We start from the raw sequence: 23,753 nt of genomic DNA, 5'->3' as shown, positions 1-23,753 counted from the left end.
TTTAGATGGCCATGCCATTACCGCCAGGGGAGAAAAACAATCTTAATTTTGTATTTTATGAGAAGAGCTGTAATTCGTGCTACTGCCAGAGGAGGGAGCCAGATATCCTTTGGTCATTAATCTAAATCTAATAGAATAGTGAAAATAAAGCTCCTGGTTTGAACAAAGGAAACAAATGTTCACACAGTTCACACAATCGTGACGTAATCAGGATGATTTATTTATGTTTACAGTTTTTGCAGCAAAATCCATCAAACAGTTGATTAAAGTCACCTTCGACAGTAGTGTGGCTCCAGTTTTAATGAAGGTTTGTGTGCAACAGTTATCACAGTCATGAGGAAGAGTTCAGCCAGTCCCATAAACAGCACGATGGAGTCCAGGGCAGAAGCTGAAGGAACTGCTCAGTAAAAGAGACCTCAGTGAAGAAGAAAATCACAAAAACAAGGAGCTTGATGTGTTTTTAGCAACTGCAGCCATGATGAGATCAGCAAAACCGCAGAGACACATTTAAAAAGGAAACACTGAACAACCTTTAAGTTCTGCTAAGTATCAGATGAGATGGTTCCTGCAGAGGGTGTTGAAAAAAAGTCACTTTCAATAACTTAGTTATTAACATGAGGCACGAGAAGATTCTCACCTGATCACCAGCTGATGAAGAACAGGAGTGAAACTGACGCACAGTTCTGGAGCAGGAACCTTCTGTGGCGAACTGCAGACACGAATCTAGAACCCAAAAGCAGATACACACTACTGGCTTGAGTTGGAGCAAGGTTACATTTACGGTACTGTCAAAGATTTTGGAAAAAAATAACAAGAGGCGCAGGCGGCAGAAGAAGAAACAGGATGGAAGAGGAGCAGGCTGGGCGGCATGAACAGACATCAATGAGGACGATTAGATTAGCTCAGGAACCATGAAACAAACGAGAATCAAACTTCTGGGAGCCAGGCTAGACAGTTGTGAGACAGTTGTGGCTCCAGTTTTAATGAAGGTTTGTGTGCAGCATTTTCCCTTTAATCTACACACATTTAAGGGAAGCTGTGATCTGTTTAGCTAACTGTTAAACAAGTACTAATGAAGTAATCACAACAACAAAAAATACAGCTATAATAGTAACTAAAATCACAAATTTCATCCTCTGTTGAATGGCAACCCTAAAATGAAGCGGAAAAATAGCTAAATTAGAGTTGTTTGATGCAGTACATGGATTAAAGACTGTCAACGTCCACAGAAATGCTGTTGTTTCAATATTTACATCCAGAGTGACTGAATTTATCTGACTAAGGAGTTCATGGCTTACCATAAAGAGTGATGTCCAGAAAGCAGGCAGGAGTACGGAGGACAAAGATTAGTGTGAAACAGAAGCATTTAAGAGGAGACAGTGGCAGGAAATGTGCCATCTTTACCTTATTAGCGTAACCCTGGTAAGATGTGGCGATGAGCTTGATGATCTCCATGTAAGCCGCTTTATTGTGTTTGCTGCTGAGGAGTTTGCCCTCGTTGAAAAGACAGTCCAGGGTGAGCAGGAGGTCTGGGAGGCGGTTGCACACCTGCCTCTTGCTGTCAGCTTCAACAGAATTAGGGTCCAGAGTGTGATTCTTAGAGCAGCCTGCAGCCTCTGGTGTTCTCCTTCCCTTTTTAGGTTGGAGGCATGACCCCCCCAGTTCTGAGCTGAGTTCCCCCTCCCAGTTAGAGCTGAGTTATGTCCACTTCCGAAACCTCCTTGCTCCAGATTCTGGGTCCCTGTCCTGAACAGATCTGTTCCACCATCCCAGTCAGCTTTAGTTCTGTTTGCTCGGCTCCAGTCTGTTCCGAGTCTTGGGGATTGTTGGCAAATGATTAATGTTATCGTTACGTTATAATGACTGAAGAAGAAGACCGAAGACACGATGAATCAAATCAAGAAGTTCTTTATTATGTGAATACTGTTGGCGCAGCCATCATAAAGAGCTGGATAACCGGGTACACATAGTAAGAGACGACACAATTGTGGTCTTTGTTTGACTGGGGAGAAACTGGCACAAAGGAAAGCCATCAGTCATTTATTATGATTTGCTTCACCTGGTGCACTGGTGTCAGCATGAGGGCACATTCAAGAACAGTAGCAGACATTCTGCAACAGTTTAACACCCCCACTCGATCTGATCCTGACAGCAAGATCTACAGTAACATGACATACATTTCACTTCCTCCCAAACATAAAAAACACAAACTTATCCATCCTGACCCTTGTTACAGGTTTAATTAATACATCTGCCACCATGTCAACAGTTGGGCAATATTCAATGCAGATTTTCCCATCACAGAGCAGACCGAACAAAATGATATTTGATGTCCACATGTTTACATCTCTGACGCAATACCGGATTTTTCGACAAAGCAATAGCACCCTGATTGTCCTCAAAAACTGTCCCTGGTGCATATTCACTGTCACAGTCCATTCCATTTCACAGCTGTACGAGATACATGCTTTCCTGAGTTGTTGCTGCCAGGGCCATGTACTCTGCCTCACATGTGGATAAAGCAACTGTGGGCTGTTTCCCTGACTTCCAGGAAATAACAGGCCCCGTCTCAGACAAACTAAAACAGTACCCAGTTGTACTTTTCCTGTCATTCTGGTCTTCTGCCCAATCTGCATCACTATATGCCACAAGTTTAAGATTTACATCACTTCTTTTGAAACACAATTCCTGATTTACACTTCCCTTCAAATATCTCAACACACGTTTTGCTGTTACCCAATGTTGTTCTTTTGGTTCAGACAGGTATTGTGACAGTTTGCTTACAATCCAACTTAGATCTGGTCTTGTACATATCATGACATAAAGCAAACTGCCAACAACCTCACGATATTTCTTTTGATCAACAGGTGGACCCTCGTTGTCAAATTTCAGTTTGTTTTCACATGGAGTAAATCTAGGTTTACAGTTGATCATTTCAAACCTCTCCAAAATCTTTGTAATGTACCTTTTTTGACTCATCTTTATTTCACCTCCTCTTTGCACAAAATCAATACCCAAGAAATGTTTGAGTTCACCAAGATCTTTCATTCTAAATTTTGCTGCCAACATTTCTTTTACATTTTTCACAGTTTGATTGTCATTAGCAGCAATGATAAGGTCATCAACCCAGATTAACAATATAACCCTCTCATTTGCAGTCTGTCTACTATAAACACAATGGTCAGCCGGGTTTTGACTGTAACCATTTTCACATAGAAAATCATGAAGCATTTTGTTCCAATTTCGTCCCGACTGCTTCAGACCATACAATGATCTATTAAGTTTACAGACTAGTTTCTCACCCATCTCTGACTTCAAACCCATCAGGCTGCTCCATGTACACTTCCCAATCAATAGGAGCATGCAGGTATGCAGTCTTAACATCCATCTGGTGCAATTCTAAGCCATGCTGCACTGCGAGCTGCATCAGACTGCGCACAGATGTCATACTAGCAGTTGGAGAAAAGCTTTCATTATAATCAATCCCTGCAACTTGACTATAACCCTTTGCTACATACCTGGCTTTGTGTGTTTTGTCTCATCCGGATTTTCTTTTACAGTGTAAATCCATCTTCCCCCCACTGCATGTTTACCTTCTGGCAAAGTGGTTAGGGTAAATGTCTCATTTTCTTTCAGAGAGTCCATTTCATCTTTCATAGCTTTAACCCACAAATTTGATTTCGGTGAGCTCATGGCTTCCTGCAAAGTTCGAGGTGCATCTGACATAACCCGGTAACAATAGTCAACAGTTAAGCCTTGACCATCATCATCATCATCACATTTTATCTTGCATTCATAATCATTATAGTACTTAGGTGGTCTCCTCTCCCTCTTTGGATATCGGGCATTTTCAACACTCTCACCCTCACCTGTAGTGGTGTCTGTGTCACAAATCTCTCTCTTAATTTCCTGTGTGATTGGTGTCACGACATCATTTTTTGGAAAAGTGGTTTCACCCCTCTCGCTATACAGGATGTATTCAGTCTCCTGATCTGTCTGAGTCTGACACTCATTCACACATTTGCTGATAAACGTTACCAACCTGTTTTGAGTACTCTCCCTGTTTCAGGGTAGAAGATTAGATATGCCCGACTATTCTTGTCGTAACCAACAAAAATCCCCCTTTCAGATTGTGAGTCAAGCTTCCTTTTGTTATATTTGTATGCATAACATACTGACCCAAAACATTTCATTCTTGACAGATCAGGCACTTTCCCAGTCAGCATGTAGTATGGAGTCTGTCCTGTCCGCTTGTTGTAACATCTATTGCGGACAGCTGCAGCAGTCTGAACTGCATATGTCCAGAGTTCTTTTGGCAGGTTACTCTCAATCAACATACAGTGGTGGTGAAAAGTTTACATACATTTAACGTAAAGAACATAATGTCATGGCTGTCTTGAGTTTCCAGTTATTTCTACACCTCTGATTTTTCTCTGATATAGTGATTGGAACAGATCCTTCTTTGTCACAAAAAACATTCATGAAGTTTGGTTCTTTTATGATTTTATTATGGGTAAACTGAAAGTGTGACCAAATCTGCTGGGTCAAAAATATACGTACAGCAACATGAATGAGCAATTTTGGAGACTTAGAAAGTTGTGTCAATGACATGAGCTTCATAGCATGGCCTCTTAACTTCTTGTGAGTGATCATGAGTGACTACAGCTGGTGACTTCTCTGAGGCCATTTAAAAAGGGCTCATTGGATAAAAACACCCACAAACGCTACAATGGGAAAGTCAAAGGAGCTCAGCACAGATCTGAAAAAGAGAATCATTGACTTGAACAAGTCAGGAAAGTCACTTGGAGCCATTTCAAAGCAGCTGCAGGTTCCAAGAGCAACAGTGCAAACAATTGTTTGTAAGTATAAAGTGCATGGCGCTGTTTTGTCACTGCCACGATCAGGAAGAAAATGCAAGCTGTCACCTGCTGCTGAGAGAAAACTGGTCAGGAGGGTGAAGAGTCAACCCAGGAGCACCAAAAAGCACATCTGCCAAGAATTAGAAGCTGCTGGAACACAGGTGTCAGTGTCCACAGTCAAGCGTGTTTTGCATCGCCATGGACTGAGAGGCTGCCGTGCAAGAAGGAAGCCCTTGCTCCAAAAGCGGCACCTTAAGGCTCGACTAAAGTTTGCTGCTGATCACATGGACAAAGATAAGACCTTCTGGAGGAAAGTTCTGTGGTCAGAAGAAACAAAAAGACATGCCACAATGCCCAGCAATATGTTTGGAGGAGAAAAGGTGAGGCCTTTAACCCCAAGAACACCATGCCTACCATCAAGCACGGTGGTGGTAGTATTATGCTGTGGGCCTGTTTTGCTGCCAATGGAACTGGTGCTTTACAGAGAGTCAATGGGACAATGAAGAAGGAGGATTACCTTCAAATTATTCAAGAAAACCCGAAGTCATCAGGGCGTGGGTTGGGTCTTGGGGGGGTGTTCCAACAAGACAATGACCACAAACACACATCAAAAGTGGTAATGGAATGGCTAAATCAGGCTAGAATTAAGGTTTTAGAATGGCCTTCCCAAAGTCCTGACTTAAACCCCATTGAGAACATGTGGACAATGCTGAAGAAACAAGTCCATGTCAGAAAGCCAACAAATTTAACTGAACTGCACCAATTCTGTCAAGAGGAGTGGTCAAAGATTCAACCAGAAACTTGCCAGAAGCTTGTGGATGGCTACCAAAAGTGCCTAATTGAAGTAGAAATGGCCAAGGGACATGTAACCAAATATTAGCATTGCTGTACGTATATTTTTGACCCAGCTGATTTGGTCACATTTTCAGTTTACCCATAATAAAGTCATAAAAGAACCAAACTTCATGATTGTTTTTTGTGACAAAGAAGGATCTGTTCCAATCATTCTATCAGAGAAAAATCAGATTTGTAGAAATAACTGGAAACTCAAGACAGCCATGACATTATGTTCTTTACAAGTGTATGTAAACTTTTCACCACCACTGTACATCTTGCCATTTCAAACAGTGTTCTCCAGTTTCTCTCAGCTGTCCCATTTTGATGGGGGGAATAAGGGGCTGAGTTTTCATGTCTAATGGCATTTTTACTGATTAGGGACTGAAACTCTTTTGATGTAAACTCAGTGCCATTATCAGATCTAATACACTTGATTTTCCCATAAGGTGCAACATCAGCAATACACTTTTCTGTAGCTCTGACTGTGTCACTCTTGGCTTTCAAAAAATATACAAAAATTGCACCTGAATAGTCATCAGTGAATGCCAAAGAGTACCTGAACCCATCTTTTGCTGCTGGTTCTATAGGGCCAGCCAAATCTGTATGTACAAGTGCAAGTGGTGTGGTTGCTCTCTCATCTGGTTCTCTGTTCCTGCTCTGAGCAAATTTCCCTTGCATACAGACCTCACATTTCAGGTTCGACTTATCAGATTTACCTTTAATTTTCATCCCTTCTGTGACACTTTCCAACTTCAACACATCATCATAATTACAGTGTCCCAAAATTTCATGCCATGTTTGCAAATCATAGCATCCATGACATCCATCTTCATCATTACTTTCATCTATAGGCTCAGCAGTGTTTAAATAATACAGCCTATCATACACTTGAATCCCAAATGTCATACCGTCTTTATAGATGAGCTCGTTCTGTCCCTCCTTGAAGATGACAGTCGCTCCTCTGCCTTGACAGAAAAAATGTCCTGGGGATATGATGGGACATATAATGCCCCCATCAACATCGTGTCCACTGCACATCCTCTCCGTCGATCAGACGAACCTTGGCCGCACCCCTCTTCAGTGCGACTCCGCTGGTCCTCACACCGTCCGCCAACTCCAGGATGTGCTTTTGCGGCTTGAAATTCTCAAAGTCCTTGAACTTTGTGACGTCCGTCACGATGTGGGATGTGGCCCCCGTGTCGACCATAAGCCCTCTCTTCTGTGGTCTGCTGACAGGATCTCCATCCACCTGGCCCACCTTGAATGCAAACGTGTGGTTCCTCATCCACCGCCTGCTTGACCTTGTCTCTCCTCCTCCGCCTGCAGTTCACCTCTTTGTGCGTGGAGCTCTTACAAAAACTGCACCATTGTCTCTGTACACTGCGCTGGCCCGCAGCAGGACACTCTATTGCTTTATGGCCCTTCTGGCCACAGCTGTAGCAGGTTAGTCTCACGTCCCCGCCAGATCTTCCCCTCACTCTCATGACGCCGTCCTCATCTGTGGACGCAGTCCTGAACTTTTCAGTGCTCTCATAGCTCCGCAACTTTGTCTTGAACTCAGCGAAGGTCAATTGCAGTCTCTGCCCGTATGATATAATCTGTAACGCTCTCATTGACAGCCTTTTGGAGGGATGTAAATTCAGTATACAGAATAATCACACGGGGCTTCCCCTTGCCAGCGTAGTGGTCCCTCAGTATCTGGAGCGCTCTCCTACCATCATCAGCCGCATCATCATCACAAGAGAAACTCTTGTCGTCCAACAGCTGGATTAACTCAGCATACGCTTCTTCGTTTTTCTCGGCATCTTCTTCTGCACCATCCTCACCCTCATCTGGCTCATGGAGGATGGTTTTCTTGAGTCCGAGCAAACGTAGCTGGCCAAGGAACTTAGTTTCCCATAACTCATAATTTTTCTCGTCTCCATTAAAACATAAACGATTCCATCGGCTTCCAGTCTCTTTCCTGGGCCCATAACCTGTTGGCGCAGCCATCATAAAGAGCTGGATAACCGGGTACACATAGTAAGAGACGACACAATTGTGGTCTTTGTTTGACTGGGGAGAAACTGGCACAAAGGAAAGCCATCAGTCATTTATTATGATTTGCTTCACCTGTGCACTGGTGTCAGCATGAGGGCACATTCAAGAACAGTAGCAGACATTCTGCAACAGTTTAACAAATACCGGTACTTCCTCACAACCAGGAAGTGACGTGTAAATTTGTAAAATGTAACAATTCCTAATTCTAGAATCCAATATTTTAGATTCAAAAACATCATACAGTTCAAATTCTGGTGATTAAACGTGCACCAGGACACATCCTAAATATCCGTCCTGTCACAGAGATCTTAATTACTACAGCTTCTTGAGGTCTGGTGTCTCTACTGTGTCCTTTTGTCCTTGAAAGAGGTTTGGACGTTTCCAGACACCACCGGCCGTCTGACCTTTACCCAGCCGTGTACTTGACAATAACAATGAGAAGGATCACCAACACAATAACAACAGCGATGCCTGTCATCAGTTCCTTATGGTTCACCAGATATGAATAAAGAAAAGCAGCATGGTGACGCCTTCAGAGGTCTTTCAGGTATGAGGATCCAGGTGTAAATAATACTCACAGTTTAACGGTCTCTTCCACCAGGATGGCTGAAATGACAAAAATGAGCGTTATTAATGGACTGAGACAACTTCCTGCACAACCTTCATAAACATTTTGTGTTTACTTCAGGAATAGGAATGTTGAGACTTTTCTGGATCTGATTCCAGGCAATATCGTTGCGGTTACACCTGAGGAGCCTGCCTTGATAGAACAGGGAGTCGACAGTGAGGCGGACGTTTCTAGGGAGCTCCTGTAATCTGCTCTCTACAATCACCAGATCAGGATCAAAGGTGTGATGCATCACCACCAGAATTACTGCTTTATTATCTGGAGACATAGAAAAGACCAGGGTGACTCAGGAAGGTAAGTTTCACTTTCACTTCTGCTTTAACAACTTTGAATCTTCATGTTACATTTAGTTCCATCACATTCACACTTAAGTTGCTACCTGGGAGTCCCTCCAGGGCCTCGTCAATGTCTGTTTTGATTCGGGATTTGACTGGACAGAAAACCAAATTATAATCTGCATCTTCCTGAATGTTCACTTCAGTGTGTCCAACACGTTTCATTTTGGAAACCCATTCCATGTGAGCGTTTTTTGTTTCTGAAGCCACGTAGACAAAGAACTTTGTTCCAGATGCTGAAGAGAGAAAGAAGAAGTGTGTTATTGGAAAATCAACCTGAGCAGCTTTGAACTTTCACCTGATGATGGAAATCATGCAGACATGAACCAGTGGGAAACACTTAGTTTAGACTGAGGTGAAATAGTGTAAATGTAGTTTTAAATTAAAAGTCAAATGTAAATATTAATAACTTTAACAAGCAACACATTATTTGTAAAAATGAAATTGGTCATCACAATCACTAAATACCAAATTAGTCAAAAGTCTCTATAAACCACCTGACATTTGTCCATGTAGCAGAAAAATCACATTTCCTCCACTCTTATGTTAAACCGTTACCTTTGGCCTTTGACCCGATTATTTTGTTCATGCCTGGAATCATTATATAGTTAATCAGTGTTTAAAAGTTAGTGTAACGCTCATTAGAATCAAAGATAGAAGTTAAATATAGGTGACATGAAAACATGTTCTCTTCTCATGAAGTATTCAAATTACAGATACATTTTCAAGTCAAAATGATTCAATTCATAACATTTTGGTGCACTGTTACCCAAACAACAAAGCATGGGTGACAAGTGAAGGCCCTGAAGGCCCTTTTGAACGAGAAGAAGAGGGCCTTCATTACTGGAGACCTTGCTGAGCTCAGCAGAGTACAGAAGGAACTGAAATGCAGTCTGAAGGAGAGTTAGAGTTAGGGTGAGGGTTAGGGTTAGGGTGAGGGTGAGGGTTAAGGTTAGGGTTAGGGTTAGGTGCCATGACCCAGTAGGTGACAGAGGTCTTTCAGGTATGAGGATCCAGGTATAAATAATACTCACAATCAACCACTGCCTTCGTCGAGGATGGCTGAAATGACAAAAATGAGCGTTATTAATGGACTGAGACAACTTCCTGCACAACCTTCATCAACATTTGGGGTTTACTTCAGGAATAGGAATGTTGAAAGTTTTTGGATCTTATTCCAGGCAACACTTACACATTTACATACCATTTTGGAAACCCATCCCATGAGCATGTTTTTTGTTTCAGAAGCCACGTAGTCAAGGAACTTTGTTCTGGATACTGAAGAGAGAAAGGAAGAAGTGTGTTATTGGAAAATCAACCTGAGCAGCTTTGAACTTTCACCTGATGATGGAAATCATGCAGACATGAACCAGTGGGAAACACTTAGTTTAGACTGAGGTGAAATAGTGTAAATGTAGTTTTGAATTAAAAGTCAAATGTAAATATAAATAACTTTAAAAGGCAACACAAACATGTAAAATTGAAATTGGTCCACAATCACTAAAATACAAAATTAGTCAAAAGTCTCTATAAACCACCTGACATTTGTCCATGTAGCAGAAAAATCACATTTCCTCCACTCTTATGTTAAACCGTTACCTTGGCCTTTGACCCGATTATTTTGTTCATGCCTGGAATCATTATATAGTGAATCAGTGTTTAAAAGTTAGTGTAACGCTCATTAGAATCAAAGATAGAAGTTAAATATAGGTGACATGAAAACATGTTCTCTTCTCATGAAGTATTCAAATTACAGATACATTTTCAAGTCAAAAAGATTCAATTCATAACATTTAGGTGCACTGTTACCCAAACAACAAAGCATGGGTGACAAGTGAAGGCCCTGAAGGCCCTTTTGAACGAGAAGAAGAGGGCCTTCATTACTGGAGACCTTGCTGAGCTCAGCAGAGTACAGAAGGAACTGAAATGCAGTCTGAAGGAGAGTTAGAGTTAGGGTTAGGGTTAGGGTGAGGGTTAGGGTTAGGGTTAGGTGCCATGACCCAGTAGGGTGACAGAGGTCGTTCAGGTATGAGGATCCAGGTATAAATAATACTCACAGTCAACCACTGCCTTCGTCCAGGATGGCTGAAATGACAAAAATGAGTGTTATTAATGGACTGAGACAACTTCCTGCACAACCTTCATCAACATTTTGTGTTTACTTCAGGAATAGGAATGTTGAAAGTTTTCTTGATCTGATTCCAGGCAATATCGTTGCGGTTACACCCGAGGAGCCTGCCTTGATAGAACAGGGAGTCGACAGTGAGGCGGACGTTTCTAGGGAGCTCCTGTAATCTGCTCTCTACAATCACCAGATCAGGATCAAAGGTGTGATGCATCACCACCAGAATTACTGCTTTATTATCTGGAGACATAGAAAAGACCAGGGTGACTCAGCAAGGTAAGTTTCACTTTCACTTCTGCTTTAACAACTTTGAATCTTCATGTTACATTTAGTTCCATCACATTCACACTCAAGTTGCTACCTGGGAGTCCCTCCAGGGCCTCGTCAATTTCTGTTTTGATTCGGTATCTGACTGGACAGAAAACCAAATTATAATCTGCATCTTCCTGAATGTTCACTTCAGTGTGTCCAACACTTTTCATTTTGGAAACCCATTCCATGTGAGCGTTTTTTGTTCAGAAGCCACATAGACAAAGAACTTTGTTCCAGATACTGAAGAGAGAAGGAAGAAGTGTGTTATTGGAAAATCAACCTGAGCAGCTTTGAACTTTCACCTGATGATGGAAATCATGCAGACATGAACCAGTGGGAAACACTTAGTTTAGACTGAGGTGAAATAGTGTAAATGTAGTTTTGAATTAAAAGTCAAATGTAAATATAAATAACTTTAAACAAGCAATGCAATTATTTGTAAAACTGAATTGGTCCACAATCACTAAATTACCAAATTGTTCAAAAGTCTCTATAAACCACCTGACATTTGTCCATGTAGCAGAAAAATCACATTTCCTCCTCCACTCTTATGTTAAACCGTTACCTTTGGCCTTTGACCCGATTATTTTGTTCATGCCTGGAATCATTATATAGTTAATCAGTGTTTAAAAGTTAGTGTAACGCTCATTAGAATCAAAGATAGAAGTTAAATATAGGTGACATGAAAACATGTTCTCTTCTCATGAAGTATTCAAATCACAGATACATTTTCAAGTCAAAATGATTCAATTCATGACATTTAGGTGCACTGTTACCCAAACAACAAAGCATGGGTGACAAGTGAAGGCCCTGAAGGCCCTTTTGAACGAGAAGAAGAGGGCCTTCATTACTGGAGACCTTGCTGAGCTCAGCAGAGTACAGAAGGAACTGAAATGCAGTCTGAAGGAGAGTTAGGGTTAGGGTTAGGGTTAGGGTGAGGGTTAGGTGAGGGTGAGGGTGAGGGTGAGGGTTAGGGTGAGGGTGAGGGTTAGGTGCCATGACCCAGTAGGGTGACAGAGGTCTTTCAGGTATGAGGATCCAGGTGTAAATAATACTCACAGTTAAACGGTCTCATCCTCCGGGATGGCTGAAATGACAAAAATGAGCGTTATTAATGGACTGAGACAACTTCCTGAACAACCTTCATCAACATTTTGTGTTTACTTCAGGAATAGGAATGTTGAGACTTTTCTGGATCTGATCCCAGGCAATATCGTTGCGGTTACACCCGAGGAGCCTGCCTTGATAGAACAGGGAGTCGACAGTGAGGCGGACGTTTCTAGGGAGCTCCTGTAATCTGCTCTCTACAATCACCAGATCAGGATCAAAGGTGTGATGCATCACCACCAGAATTACTGCTTTATTATCTGGAGACATAGAAAAGACCAGGGTGACTCAGCAAGGTAAGTTTCACTTTCACTTCTCTGCTTTAACAACTTTGAATCTTCATGTTACATTTAGTTCCATCACATTCACACTTAAGTTGCTACCTGGGAGTCCCTCCAGGGCCTCGTCAATGTCTGTTTTGATTTGGGATTTGACTGGACAGAAAACCAAATAATAATCTGCATCTTCCTGAATGTTCACTTCAGTGTGTCCAACACGTTTCATTTTGGAAACCCATTCCATGTGAGCGTTTTTTGTTTCTGAAGCCACGTAGACAAAGAACTTTGTTCCAGATACTGAAGAGAGAAAGGAAGAAGTGTGTTATTGGAAAATCAACCTGAGCAGCTTTGAACTTTCACCTGATGATGGAAATCATGCAGACATGAACCAGTGGGAAACACTTAGTTTAGACTGAGGTGAAATAGTGTCAATGTAGTTTTGAATTAAAAGTCAAATGTAAATATAAATAACTTTAAACAAGCAATGCAATTATTTGTAAAACTGCAATTGGTCCACAATCACTAAAATACCAAATTGTTCAAAAGTCTCTATAAACCACCTGACATTTGTCCATGTAGCAGAAAAATCACATTTCCTCCACTCTTATGTTAAACCGTTACCTTTGGCCTTTGACCCGATTATTTTGTTCATGCCTGGAATCATTATATAGTTAATCAGTTTTAAAAGTTAGTGTAACGCTCATTAGAATCAAAGATAGAAGTTAAATATAGGTGACATGAAAACATGTTCTCTTCTCATGAAGTATTCAAATCACAGATACATTTTCAAGTCAAAATGATTCAATTCATGACATTTAGGTGCACTGTTACCCAAACAACAAAGCATGGGTGACAAGTGAAGGCCCTGAAGGCCCTTTTGAACGAGAAGAAGAGGGCCTTCATTACTGGAGACCTTGCTGAGCTCAGCAGAGTACAGAAGGAACTGAAATGCAGTCTGAAGAAGAGTTAGGGTTAGGGTGAGGGTTAGGGTGAGGGTGAGGGTGAGGGTTAGGTGCCATGACCCAGTAGGGTGACAGAGGTCTTTCAGGTATGAGGATCCAGGTGTAAATAATACTCACAGTTAAACGGTCTCATCCTCCGGGATGGCTGAAATGACAAAAATGAGCGTTATTAATGGACTGAGACAACTTCCTGAACAACCTTCATCAACATTTTGTGTTTACTTCAGGAATAGGAATGTTGAGACTTTTCTGGATCTGATCCCAGGCAATATCGTTGCGGTTACACCCGAGGAGCCTGCCTTGATAGAACAGGGAGTCGACAGTGAGGCGGACGTTTCTAGGGAGCTCCTGTAATCTGCTCTCTACAATCACCAGATCAGGATCAAAGGTGTGATGCATCACCACCAGAATTACTGCTTTATTATCTGGAGACATAGAAAAGACCAGGGTGACTCAGCAAGGTAAGTTTCACTTTCACTTCTGCTTTAACAACTTTGAATCTTCATGTTACATTTAGTTCCATCACATTCACACTTAAGTTGCTACCTGGGAGTCCCTCCAGGGCCTCGTCAATGTCTGTTTTGATTTGGGATTTGACTGGACAGAAAACCAAATAATAATCTGCATCTTCCTGAATGTTCACTTCAGTGTGTCCAACACTTTTCATTTTGGAAACCCATTCCATGTGAGCGTTTTTTGTTTCTGAAGCCACGTAGACAAAGAACTTTGTTCCAGATACTGAAGAGAGAAAGGAAGAAGTGTGTTATTAGAAAATCCACCTGAGCAGCTTTGAACTTTCACCTGATGATGGAAATCATGCAGACATGAACCAGTGGGAAACACTTAGTTTAGACTGAGGTGAAATAGTGTCAATGTAGTTTTGAATCAAAAGTCAAATGTAAATATGAATAACTTTAAACAGGCAAAGCAATTATATGTAAAACTGAAATTGGTCCACAAACATCACAATCACTAAATTACCAAATTGTTCAAAAGTCTCTATAAACCACCTGACATTTGTCCATGTAGCAGAAAAATCACATTTCCTCCACTCTTATGTTAAACCGTTACCTTTGGCCTTTGACCCGATTACTTTGTTCATGCCTGGAATCATTATATAGTTAATCAGTGTTTAAAAGTTAGTGTAACGCTCATTAGAATCAAAGGTAGAAGTTAAATATAGGTGACATGAAAACATGTTCTCTTCTCATGAAGTATTCAAATCACAGATGCATTTTCAAGTCAGAATGATTCAATTCATGACGTTTAGGTGCACTGTTACCCAAACAACAAAGCATGGGTGACAAGTGAAGGCCCTGAAGGCCCTTTTGAACGAGAAGAAGAGGGTCTTCATTACTGGAGACCTTGCTGAGCTCAGCAGAGTACAGAAGGAACTGAAATGCAGTCTGAAGGAGAGTAAGGGTTAGGGTTGGGTTAGGGTTAGGGTTAGGGTGAGGGTGAGGGTGAGGGTGAGGGTGAGGGTTAAGGTTAGGGTTAGGGTTAGGGTTAGGGTTAGGGTGAGGGTGAGGGTGAGGGTTAAGGTTAGGGTTAGGGTTAGGTGCCATGACCCAGTAGGGTGACAGAGGTCTTTCAGGTATGAGGATCCAGGTATAAATAATACTCACAATCAACCACTGCCTTCGTCGAGGATGGCTGAAATGACAAAAATGAGCGTTATTAATGGACTGAGACAACTTCCTGCACAACCTTCATCAACATTTGGGGTTTACTTCAGGAATAGGAATGTTGAAAGTTTTTGGGATCTTATTCCAGGCAACACTTACACATTTACATACCATTTTGGAAACCCATCCCATGAGCTTGTTTTTTGTTTCAGAAGCCACGTAGTCAAAGAACTTTGTTCCAGATACTGAAGAGAGAAAGGAAGAAGTGTGTTATTGGAAAATCAACCTGAGCAGCTTTGAACTTTCACCTGATGATGGAAATCATGCAGACATGAACCAGTGGGAAACACTTAGTTTAGACTGAGGTGAAATAGTGTAAATGTAGTTTTGAATTAAAAGTCAAATGTAAATATAAATAACTTTAAAAGGCAACACAAACATATGTAAAATTGAAATTGGTCCACAATCACTAAAATACCAAATTAGTCAAAAGTCTCTATAAACCACCTGACATTTGTCCATGTAGCAGAAAAATCACATTTCCTCCACTCTTATGTTAAACCGTTACCTTTGGCCTTTGACCCGATTATTTTGTTCATGCCTGGAATCATTATATAGTTAATCAGTGTTTAAAAGTTAGTGTAACGCTCATTAGAATCAAAGATAGAAGTTAAATATAGGTGACATGAAAACATGTTCTCTTCTCATGAAGTATTCAAATTACAGATACATTTTCAAGTCAAAAAGATTCAATTCATAACATTTAGGTGCACTGTTACCCAAACAACAAAGCATGGGTGACAAGTGAAGGCCCTGAAGGCCCTTTTGAACGAGAAGAAGAGGGCCTTCATTACTGGAGACCTTGCTGAGCTCAGCAGAGTACAGAAGGAACTGAAATGCAGTCTGAAGGAGAGTTAGAGTTAGGGTTAGGGTTAGGGTTAGGGTTAGGGTTAGGGTTAGGGTGAGGGTGAGGGTTAGGTGCCATGACCCAGTAGGGTGACAGAGGTCTTTCAGGTATGAGGATCCAGGTATAAATAATACTCACAGTCAACCACTGCCTTCGTCCAGGATGGCTGAAATGACAAAAATGAGTGTTATTAATGGACTGAGACAACTTCCTGCACAACCTTCATCAACATTTTGTGTTTACTTCAGGAATAGGAATGTTGAAAGTTTTCTTGATCTGATTCCAGGCAATATTGTTGCGGTTACACCTGAGGAGCCTGCCTTGATGGAACAGGGAGTCGACAGTGAGGCGGACGTTTCTAGGGAGCTCCTGTAATCTGCTCTCTACAATCACCAGATCAGGATCAAAGGTGTGATGCATCACCACCAGAATTACTGCTTTATTATCTGGAGACATAGAAAAGACCAGGGTGACTCAGCAAGGTAAGTTTCACTTTCACTTCTGCTTTAACAACTTTGAATCTTCATGTTACATTAGTTCCATCACATTCACGCTTAAGTTGCTACCTGGGAGTCCCTCCAGGGCCTCTTCAATTTCTGTTTTGATGCGGTATCTGACTGGACAGAAAACCAAATTATAATCTGCATCTTCCTGAATGTTCACTTCAGTGTGTCCAACACTTTTCATTTTGGAAACCCATTCCATGTGAGCGTTTTTTGTTTCTGAAGCCACGTAGACAAAGAACTTTGTTCCAGATACTGAAGAGAGAAAGGAGGAAGTGTGTTATTGGAAAATCAACCTGAGCAGCTTTGAACTTTCACCTGATGATGGAAATCATGCAGACATGAACCAGTGGGAAACACTTAGTTTAGACTGAGGTGAAATAGTGTAAATGTAGTTTTGAATTAAAAGTTAAATGTAAATATAAATAACTTTAAACAAGCAATGTAATTATATTTGAAATTGGTAAACAAACATCACAATCAGTAAATTACCAAATTACTCAAAAGTCTCTATAAACCACCTGACATTTGTCCATGTAGCAGAAAAATCACATTTCCTCCACTCTTATGTTAAACCGTTACCTTTGGCCTTTGACCCGATTATTTTGTTCATGCCTGGAATCATTATATAGTTAATCAGTGTTTAAAAGTTAGTGTAACGCTCATTAGAATCAAAGATAGAAGTTAAATATAGGTGACATGAAAACATGTTCTCTTCTCATAAAGTATTCAAATCAGAGATACATTTTCAAGTCAAAAAGATTCAATTCATGACACTTAGGTGCACTGTTACCCAAACAACAAAGCATGGGTGACAAGTGAAGGCCCTGAAGGCCCTTTTGAACGAGAAGAAGAGGGTCTTCATTACTGGAGACCTTGCTGAGCTCAGCAGAGTACAGAAGGAACTGAACTGCAGTCTGAAGGAGAGTTAGGGTTAGGGTTAGGGTGAGGGTGAGGGTGAGGGTGAGGGTGAGGGTGAGGGTTAGGGTGAGGGTGAGGGTTAGGGTGAGGGTTAGGGTTAGGGTGAGGGTTAGGGTGAGGGTTAGGTGCCATGACCCAGTAGGGTGACAGAGGTCTTTCAGGTATGAGGATCCAGGTGTAAATAATACTCACAGTTAAACGGTCTCATCCTCCAGGATGGCTGAAATGACAAAAATGAGCGTTATTAATGGACTGAGACAACTTCCTGAACAACCTTCATCAACATTTTGTGTTTACTTCAGGAATAGGAATGTCGAGACTTTTCTGGATCTGATTCCAGGCAATATCGTTGCGGTTACACCTGAGGAGCCTGCCTTGATAGAACAGGGAGTCGACAGTGAGGCGGACGTTTCTAGGGAGCTCCTGTAATCTGCTCTCTACAATCACCAGATCAGGATCAAAGGTGTGATGCATCACCACCAGAATACTGCTTTATTATCTGGAGACATAGAAAAGGCCAGGGTGACTCAGCAAGGTAAGTTTCACTTTGAATCTTCATGTTACATTTAGTCCATCACATTCACACTTAAGTTGCTACCTGGGAGTCCCTCCAGGGCCTCGTCAATGTCTGTTTTGATTTGGGATTTGACTGGACAGAAAACCAAATAATAATCTGCATCTTCCTGAATGTTCACTTCAGTGTGTCCACACTTTTCATTTTGGAAACCCATTCCATGTGAGCGTTTTTTGTTTCTGAAGCCATGTAGACAAAGAACTTTGTTCCAGATACTGAAGAGAGAAAGGAAGAAGTTTGTTATTGGAAAATCAACCTGAGCAGCTTTGAACTTTCACCTGATGATGGAATCATGCAGACATGAACCAGTGGGAAACACTTAGTTTAGACTGAGGTGAAATAGTGTCAATGTAGTTTTGAATTAAAAGTCAAATGTAAATATAAATAACTTTAAACAAGCAATGCAATTATTTGTAAAACTGCAATTGGTCCACAATCACTAAAATACCAAATTGTTCAAAAGTCTCTATAAACCACCTGACATTTGTCCATGTAGCAGAAAAATCACATTTCCTCCACTCTTATGTTAAACCGTTACCTTTGGCCTTTGACCCGATTATTTTGTTCATGCCTGGAATCATTATATAGTTAATCAGTGTTTAAAAGTTAGTGTAACGCTCATTAGAATCAAAGATAGAAGTTAAATATAGGTGACATGAAAACATGTTCTCTTCTCATAAAGTATTCAAATCAGAGATACATTTTCAAGTCAAAAAGATTCAATTCATAACATTTAGGTGCACTGTTACCCAAACAACAAAGCATGGGTGACAAGTGAAGGCCCTGAAGGCCCTTTTGAACGAGAAGAAGAGGGCCTTCATTACTGGAGACCTTGCTGAGCTCAGCAGAGTACAGAAGGAACTGAACTGCAGTCTGAAGGAGAGTTAGGGTTAGGGTTAGGGTGAGGGTGAGGGTGAGGGTGAGGGTTAGGGTTAGGGTGAGGGTTAGGGTGAGGGTTAGGGTGAGGGTTAGGTGCCATGACCCAGTAGGGTGACAGAGGTCTTTCAGGTATGAGGATCCAGGTGTAAATAATACTCACAGTTAAACGGTCTCATCCTCCAGGATGGCTGAAATGACAAAAATGAGCGTTATTAATGGACTGAGACAACTTCCTGAACAACCTTCATCAACATTTTGTGTTTACTTCAGGAATAGGAATGTCGAGACTTTTCTGGATCTGATTCCAGGCAATATCGTTGCGGTTACACCTGAGGAGCCTGCCTTGATAGAACAGGGAGTCGACAGTGAGGCGGACGTTTCTAGGGAGCTCCTGTAATCTGCTCTCTACAATCACCAGATCAGGATCAAAGGTGTGATGCATCACCACCAGAATTACTGCTTTATTATCTGGAGACATAGAAAAGGCCAGGGTGACTCAGCAAGGTAAGTTTCACTTTGAATCTTCATGTTACATTTAGTTCCATCACATTCACACTTAAGTTGCTACCTGGGAGTCCCTCCAGGGCCTCGTCAATGTCTGTTTTGATTCGGTATCTGACTGGACAGAAAACCAAATAATAATCTGCATCTTCCTGAATGTTCACTTCAGTGTGTCCAACACTTTTCATTTTGGAAACCCATTCCATGTGAGCGTTTTTTGTTTCTGAAGCCACGTAGACAAAGAACTTTGTTCCAGATACTGAAGAGAGAAAGGAAGAAGTGTGTTATTGGAAAATCAACCTGAGCAGCTTTGAACTTTCACCTGATGATGGAAATCATGCAGACATGAACCAGTGGGAAACACTTAGTTTAGACTGAGGTGAAATAGTGTAAATGTAGTTTTGAATTAAAAGTTAAATGTAAATATAAATAACTTTAAACAAGCAATGCAATTATATTTGAAATTGGTAAACAAACATCACAATCAGTAAATTACCAAATTACTCAAAAGTCTCTATAAACCACCTGACATTTGTCCATGTAGCAGAAAAATCACATTTCCTCCACTCTTATGTTAAACTGTTACCTTGGCCTTTGACCCGATTATTTTGTTCATGCCTGGAATCATTATAGTTAATCAGTGTTTAAAAGTTAGTGTAACGCTCATTAGAATCAAAGATAGAAGTTAAATATAGGTGACATGAAAACATGTTCTCTTCTCATAAAGTATTCAAATCAGAGATACATTTTCAAGTCAAAAAGATTCAATTCATGACATTTAGGTGCACTGTTACCCCAACAACAAAGCATGGGTGACAAGTGAAGGCCCTGAAGGCCCTTTTGAACGAGAAGAAGAGGGTCTTCATGACTGGAGACCTTGCTGAGCTCAGCAGAGTACAGAAGGAACTGAACTGCAGTCTGAAGGAGAGTTAGGGTTAGGTTAGGGGTTAGGGTTAGGGTGAGGTGAGGGTTAGGGTGAGGGTGAGGGTGAGGGTGAGGGTGAGGGTGAGGGTTAGGGTGAGGGTTAGGGTTAGTGTGAGGGTTAGGGTTAGGTGCCATGACCCAGTAGGGTGACAGAGGTCTTTCAGGTATGAGGATCCAGGTATAAATAATACTCACAGTTAAACGGTCTCATCCTCCGGATGGCTGAAATGACAAAAATGAGCGTTATTAATGGACAGAGACAACTTCCTGAACAACCTTCATCAACATTTTGTGTTTACTTACTTCAGGAATAGGAATGTCGAGACTTTTCTGGATCTGATTCCAGGCAATATCGTTGCGGTTACACCTGAGGAGCCTGCCTTGATAGAACAGGGAGTCGACAGTGAGGCGGACGTTTCTAGGGAGCTCCTGTAATCTGCTCTCTACAATCACCAGATCAGGATCAAAGGTGTGATGCATCACCACCAGAATTACTGCTTTTTTTATCTGGAGACATAGAAAAGGCCAGGGTGACTCAGCAAGGTAAGTTTCACTTTGAATCTTCATGTTACATTTAGTTCCATCACATTCACACTTAAGTTGCTACCTGGGAGTCCCTCCAGGGCCTCGTCAATGTCTGTTTTGATTTGGGATTTGACTGGACAGAAAACCAAATAATAATCTGCATCTTCCTGAATGTTCACTTCAGTGTGTCCAACACTTTTCATTTTGGAACCCATTCCATGTGAGCGTTTTTTGTTTCTGAAGCCATGTAGACAAAGAACTTTGTTCCAGATACTGAAGAGAGAAAGGAAGAAGTTTGTTATTGGAAAATCAACCTGAGCAGCTTTGAACTTTCACCTGATGATGGAAATCATGCAGACATGAACCAGTGGAAACACTTAGTTTAGACTGAGGTGAAATAGTGTCAATGTAGTTTTGAATTAAAAGTCAAATGTAAATATAAATAACTTTAAACAAGCAATGCATTATTTGTAAAACTGCAATTGGTCCACAATCACTAAAATACCAAATTGTTCAAAAGTCTCTATAAACCACCTGACATTTGTCCATGTAGCAGAAAATCACATTTCCTCCACTCTTATGTTAAACCGTTACCTTTGGCCTTTGACCCAATTATTTTGTTCATGCCTGGAATCATTATATAGTTAATCAGTGTTTAAAAGTTAGTGTAACGCTCATTAGAATCAAAGATAGAAGTTAAATATAGGTGACATGAAAACATGTTCTCTTCTCATGAAGTATTCAATCACAGATACATTTTCAAGTCAAAAAGATTCAATTCATAACATTTAGGTGCACTGTTACCCAAACAACAAAGCATGGGTGACAAGTGAAGGCCCTGAAGGCCCTTTTGAACGAGAAGAAGAGGGTCTTCATGACTGGAGATCTTGCTGAGCTCAGCAGAGTACAGAAGGAACTGAACTGCAGTCTGAAGGAGAGTAAGGGTTAGGGTGAGGGTTAGGGTGAGGGTTAGGGTTAGGGTTAGGGTTAGAGTTAGGGTTAGAGTTAGGGTTAGGGTGAGGGTGAGGGTGAGGGTGAGGGTTAGGGTTAGTGTTAGGGTTAGGTGCCATGACCCAGTAGGGTGACAGAGGTCGTTCAGGTATGAGGATCCAGGTGTAATAATACTCACAGTTAAACGGTCTCTTCCTCCAGGATGGCTGAAATGACAAAAATGAGCGTTATTAATGGACTGAGACAACTTCCTGCACAACCTTCATCAACATTTTGTGTTTACTTCAGGAATAGGAATGTTGAAAGTTTTTGGGATCTTATTCCAGGCAACACTTACACATTTACATACCATTTTGGAAACCAATCCCATGAGCATGTTTTTTGTTTCAGAAGCCATGTAGTCACGGAACTTTGTTCCAGATACTGAAGAGAGAAAGGAAGAAGTGTGTTATTGGAAAATCAACCTGAGCAGCTTTGAACTTTCACCTGATGATGGAAATCATGCAGACATGAACCAGTGGGAACACTTAGTTTAGACTGAGGGGGGCGCGCCTGCCAGGGGGGCGCATGTGACCCCGGAGAACATGTTTTTTTTTTTTTTTGCCGTACTAGAATAAAGTGTAATTGCACATCCCGCGCGCACACACCACAGAGCAAGAGATAGGAAGTGCAGTGAACAAACCACCAAGAGACAGCATGAAAAAATACTTAACAGTGATGAAAAGAAAGGTGGAGAGAGACAGAGATAATGAGACAAACGAAAGTCTCCCGAAAGCTAAGACGAGGAAATGACGAAGCATATATAGCGCTTGGCTTCACTGCGACTACGGTGGGAGACGAGGAAGACCGGTGTGTTTACTGTGTCTAAAAATGTTGGCAGGACAGCATGAAGCCAAATAAATGAAGGTGTCACTTAAAGACATTACACCCCAGTCACGCTGATCAGCCGCTTGAGTTTTTTTGGCAAAAACGTGCCGAATATTGGCAACAATCATCCCGCTTTGGTCTATATTTTCTTTCTTTTTTTGTTTTCTTTAATATTAATAAGGATACAATGTTATGCAGAGGTGTACTTATAACAATTTCATAGACAAATGATACTAATTATAGTCACGGCGGGGGGGGCGCAAAATGTTTTCTTCTTCCTGGGGGGCGTAACAGAAAAATATTGAGAAGCACAAGTTTAGACTGAGGTGAAATAGTGTAAATGTAGTTTTGAATTAAAAGTCAAATGTAAATATAAATAACTTAAACAGGCAAAGCAATTATATGTAAAACTGAAATTGGTCCACAAACATCACAATCAGTAAATTACCAATTAGTCAAAAGTCTCTATAAACCACCTGACATTTGTCCATGTAGCAGAAAAATCACATTTCCTCCACTCTTATGTTAAACCGTTACCTTTGGCCTTTGACCCGATTATTTTGTTCATGCCTGGAATCATTGTAGTTAATCAGTGTTTAAAAGTTAGTGTAACGCTCATTAGAATCAAAGACAGAAGTTAAATATAGGTGACATGAAAACATGTTCTCTTCTCATGAAGTATTCAAATCACAGATACATTTTCAAGTCAAAATGATTCAATTCATGACATTTAGGTGCACTGTTACCCAAACAACAAAGCATGGGTGACAAGTGAAGGCCCTGAAGGCCCTTTTGAACAAGAAGAAGAGGGTTTCATTACTGGAGACCTTGCTGAGCTCAGCAGAGTACAGAAGGAACTGAAATGCAGTCTGAAGGAGAGTAAGGGTTAGGGTGAGGGTGAGGGTTAGGGTTTAGGGTTAGGTGCCATGACCCAGTAGGGTGACAGAGGTCTTTCAGGTATGAGGATCCAGGTGTAAATAATACTCACAGTCAACCACTGCCTTCGTCGAGGATGGCTGAAATGACAAAAATGAGTGTTATTAATGGACTGAGACAACTTCCTGCACAACCTTCATCAACATTTTGTGTTTAC

The 23,753-nt window shown here is 41.2% G+C and overlaps 1 protein-coding gene across 1 annotated transcript in view; it reads right to left on the bottom strand.

Annotated features, from left to right (window-relative positions):
• Positions 1-7,742: 7,742 nt before the first annotated feature.
• The window catches only part of LOC130520013 (uncharacterized), a 34,820-nt gene continuing 18,809 nt past the window's right edge, over positions 7,743-23,753 (bottom strand). The window contains exons 8-27 of the mRNA XM_057023573.1: positions 23,649-23,676; positions 22,143-22,216; positions 17,632-17,659; positions 16,582-16,773; positions 16,259-16,461; positions 16,154-16,181; positions 15,280-15,353; positions 15,109-15,136; positions 14,030-14,221; positions 13,706-13,908; positions 13,601-13,628; positions 12,627-12,818; positions 12,301-12,503; positions 12,196-12,223; positions 9,904-9,977; positions 9,734-9,761; positions 8,744-8,935; positions 8,443-8,622; positions 8,315-8,342; positions 7,743-8,157 (exon numbers count right to left, since the gene is read on the bottom strand). Coding sequence (XP_056879553.1) covers positions 8,052-8,157; positions 8,315-8,342; positions 8,443-8,622; positions 8,744-8,935; positions 9,734-9,761; positions 9,904-9,977; positions 12,196-12,223; positions 12,301-12,503; positions 12,627-12,818; positions 13,601-13,628; positions 13,706-13,908; positions 14,030-14,221; positions 15,109-15,136; positions 15,280-15,353; positions 16,154-16,181; positions 16,259-16,461; positions 16,582-16,773; positions 17,632-17,659; positions 22,143-22,216; positions 23,649-23,676 — 2,109 coding nt within the window. The 3' untranslated portion in view covers positions 7,743-8,051. The remainder of the gene's footprint in view (positions 8,158-8,314; positions 8,343-8,442; positions 8,623-8,743; positions 8,936-9,733; positions 9,762-9,903; positions 9,978-12,195; positions 12,224-12,300; positions 12,504-12,626; positions 12,819-13,600; positions 13,629-13,705; positions 13,909-14,029; positions 14,222-15,108; positions 15,137-15,279; positions 15,354-16,153; positions 16,182-16,258; positions 16,462-16,581; positions 16,774-17,631; positions 17,660-22,142; positions 22,217-23,648; positions 23,677-23,753) is intronic.

The sequence above is a fragment of the Takifugu flavidus genome, unplaced genomic scaffold (genome assembly GCF_003711565.1).
Source record: "Takifugu flavidus isolate HTHZ2018 unplaced genomic scaffold, ASM371156v2 ctg264, whole genome shotgun sequence".
Lineage (NCBI taxonomy): Eukaryota > Metazoa > Chordata > Actinopteri > Tetraodontiformes > Tetraodontidae > Takifugu > Takifugu flavidus.
The sequence above is the reverse complement of the archived record's forward strand: the minus strand, read 5'-3'. Positions and strand labels throughout refer to the sequence as shown.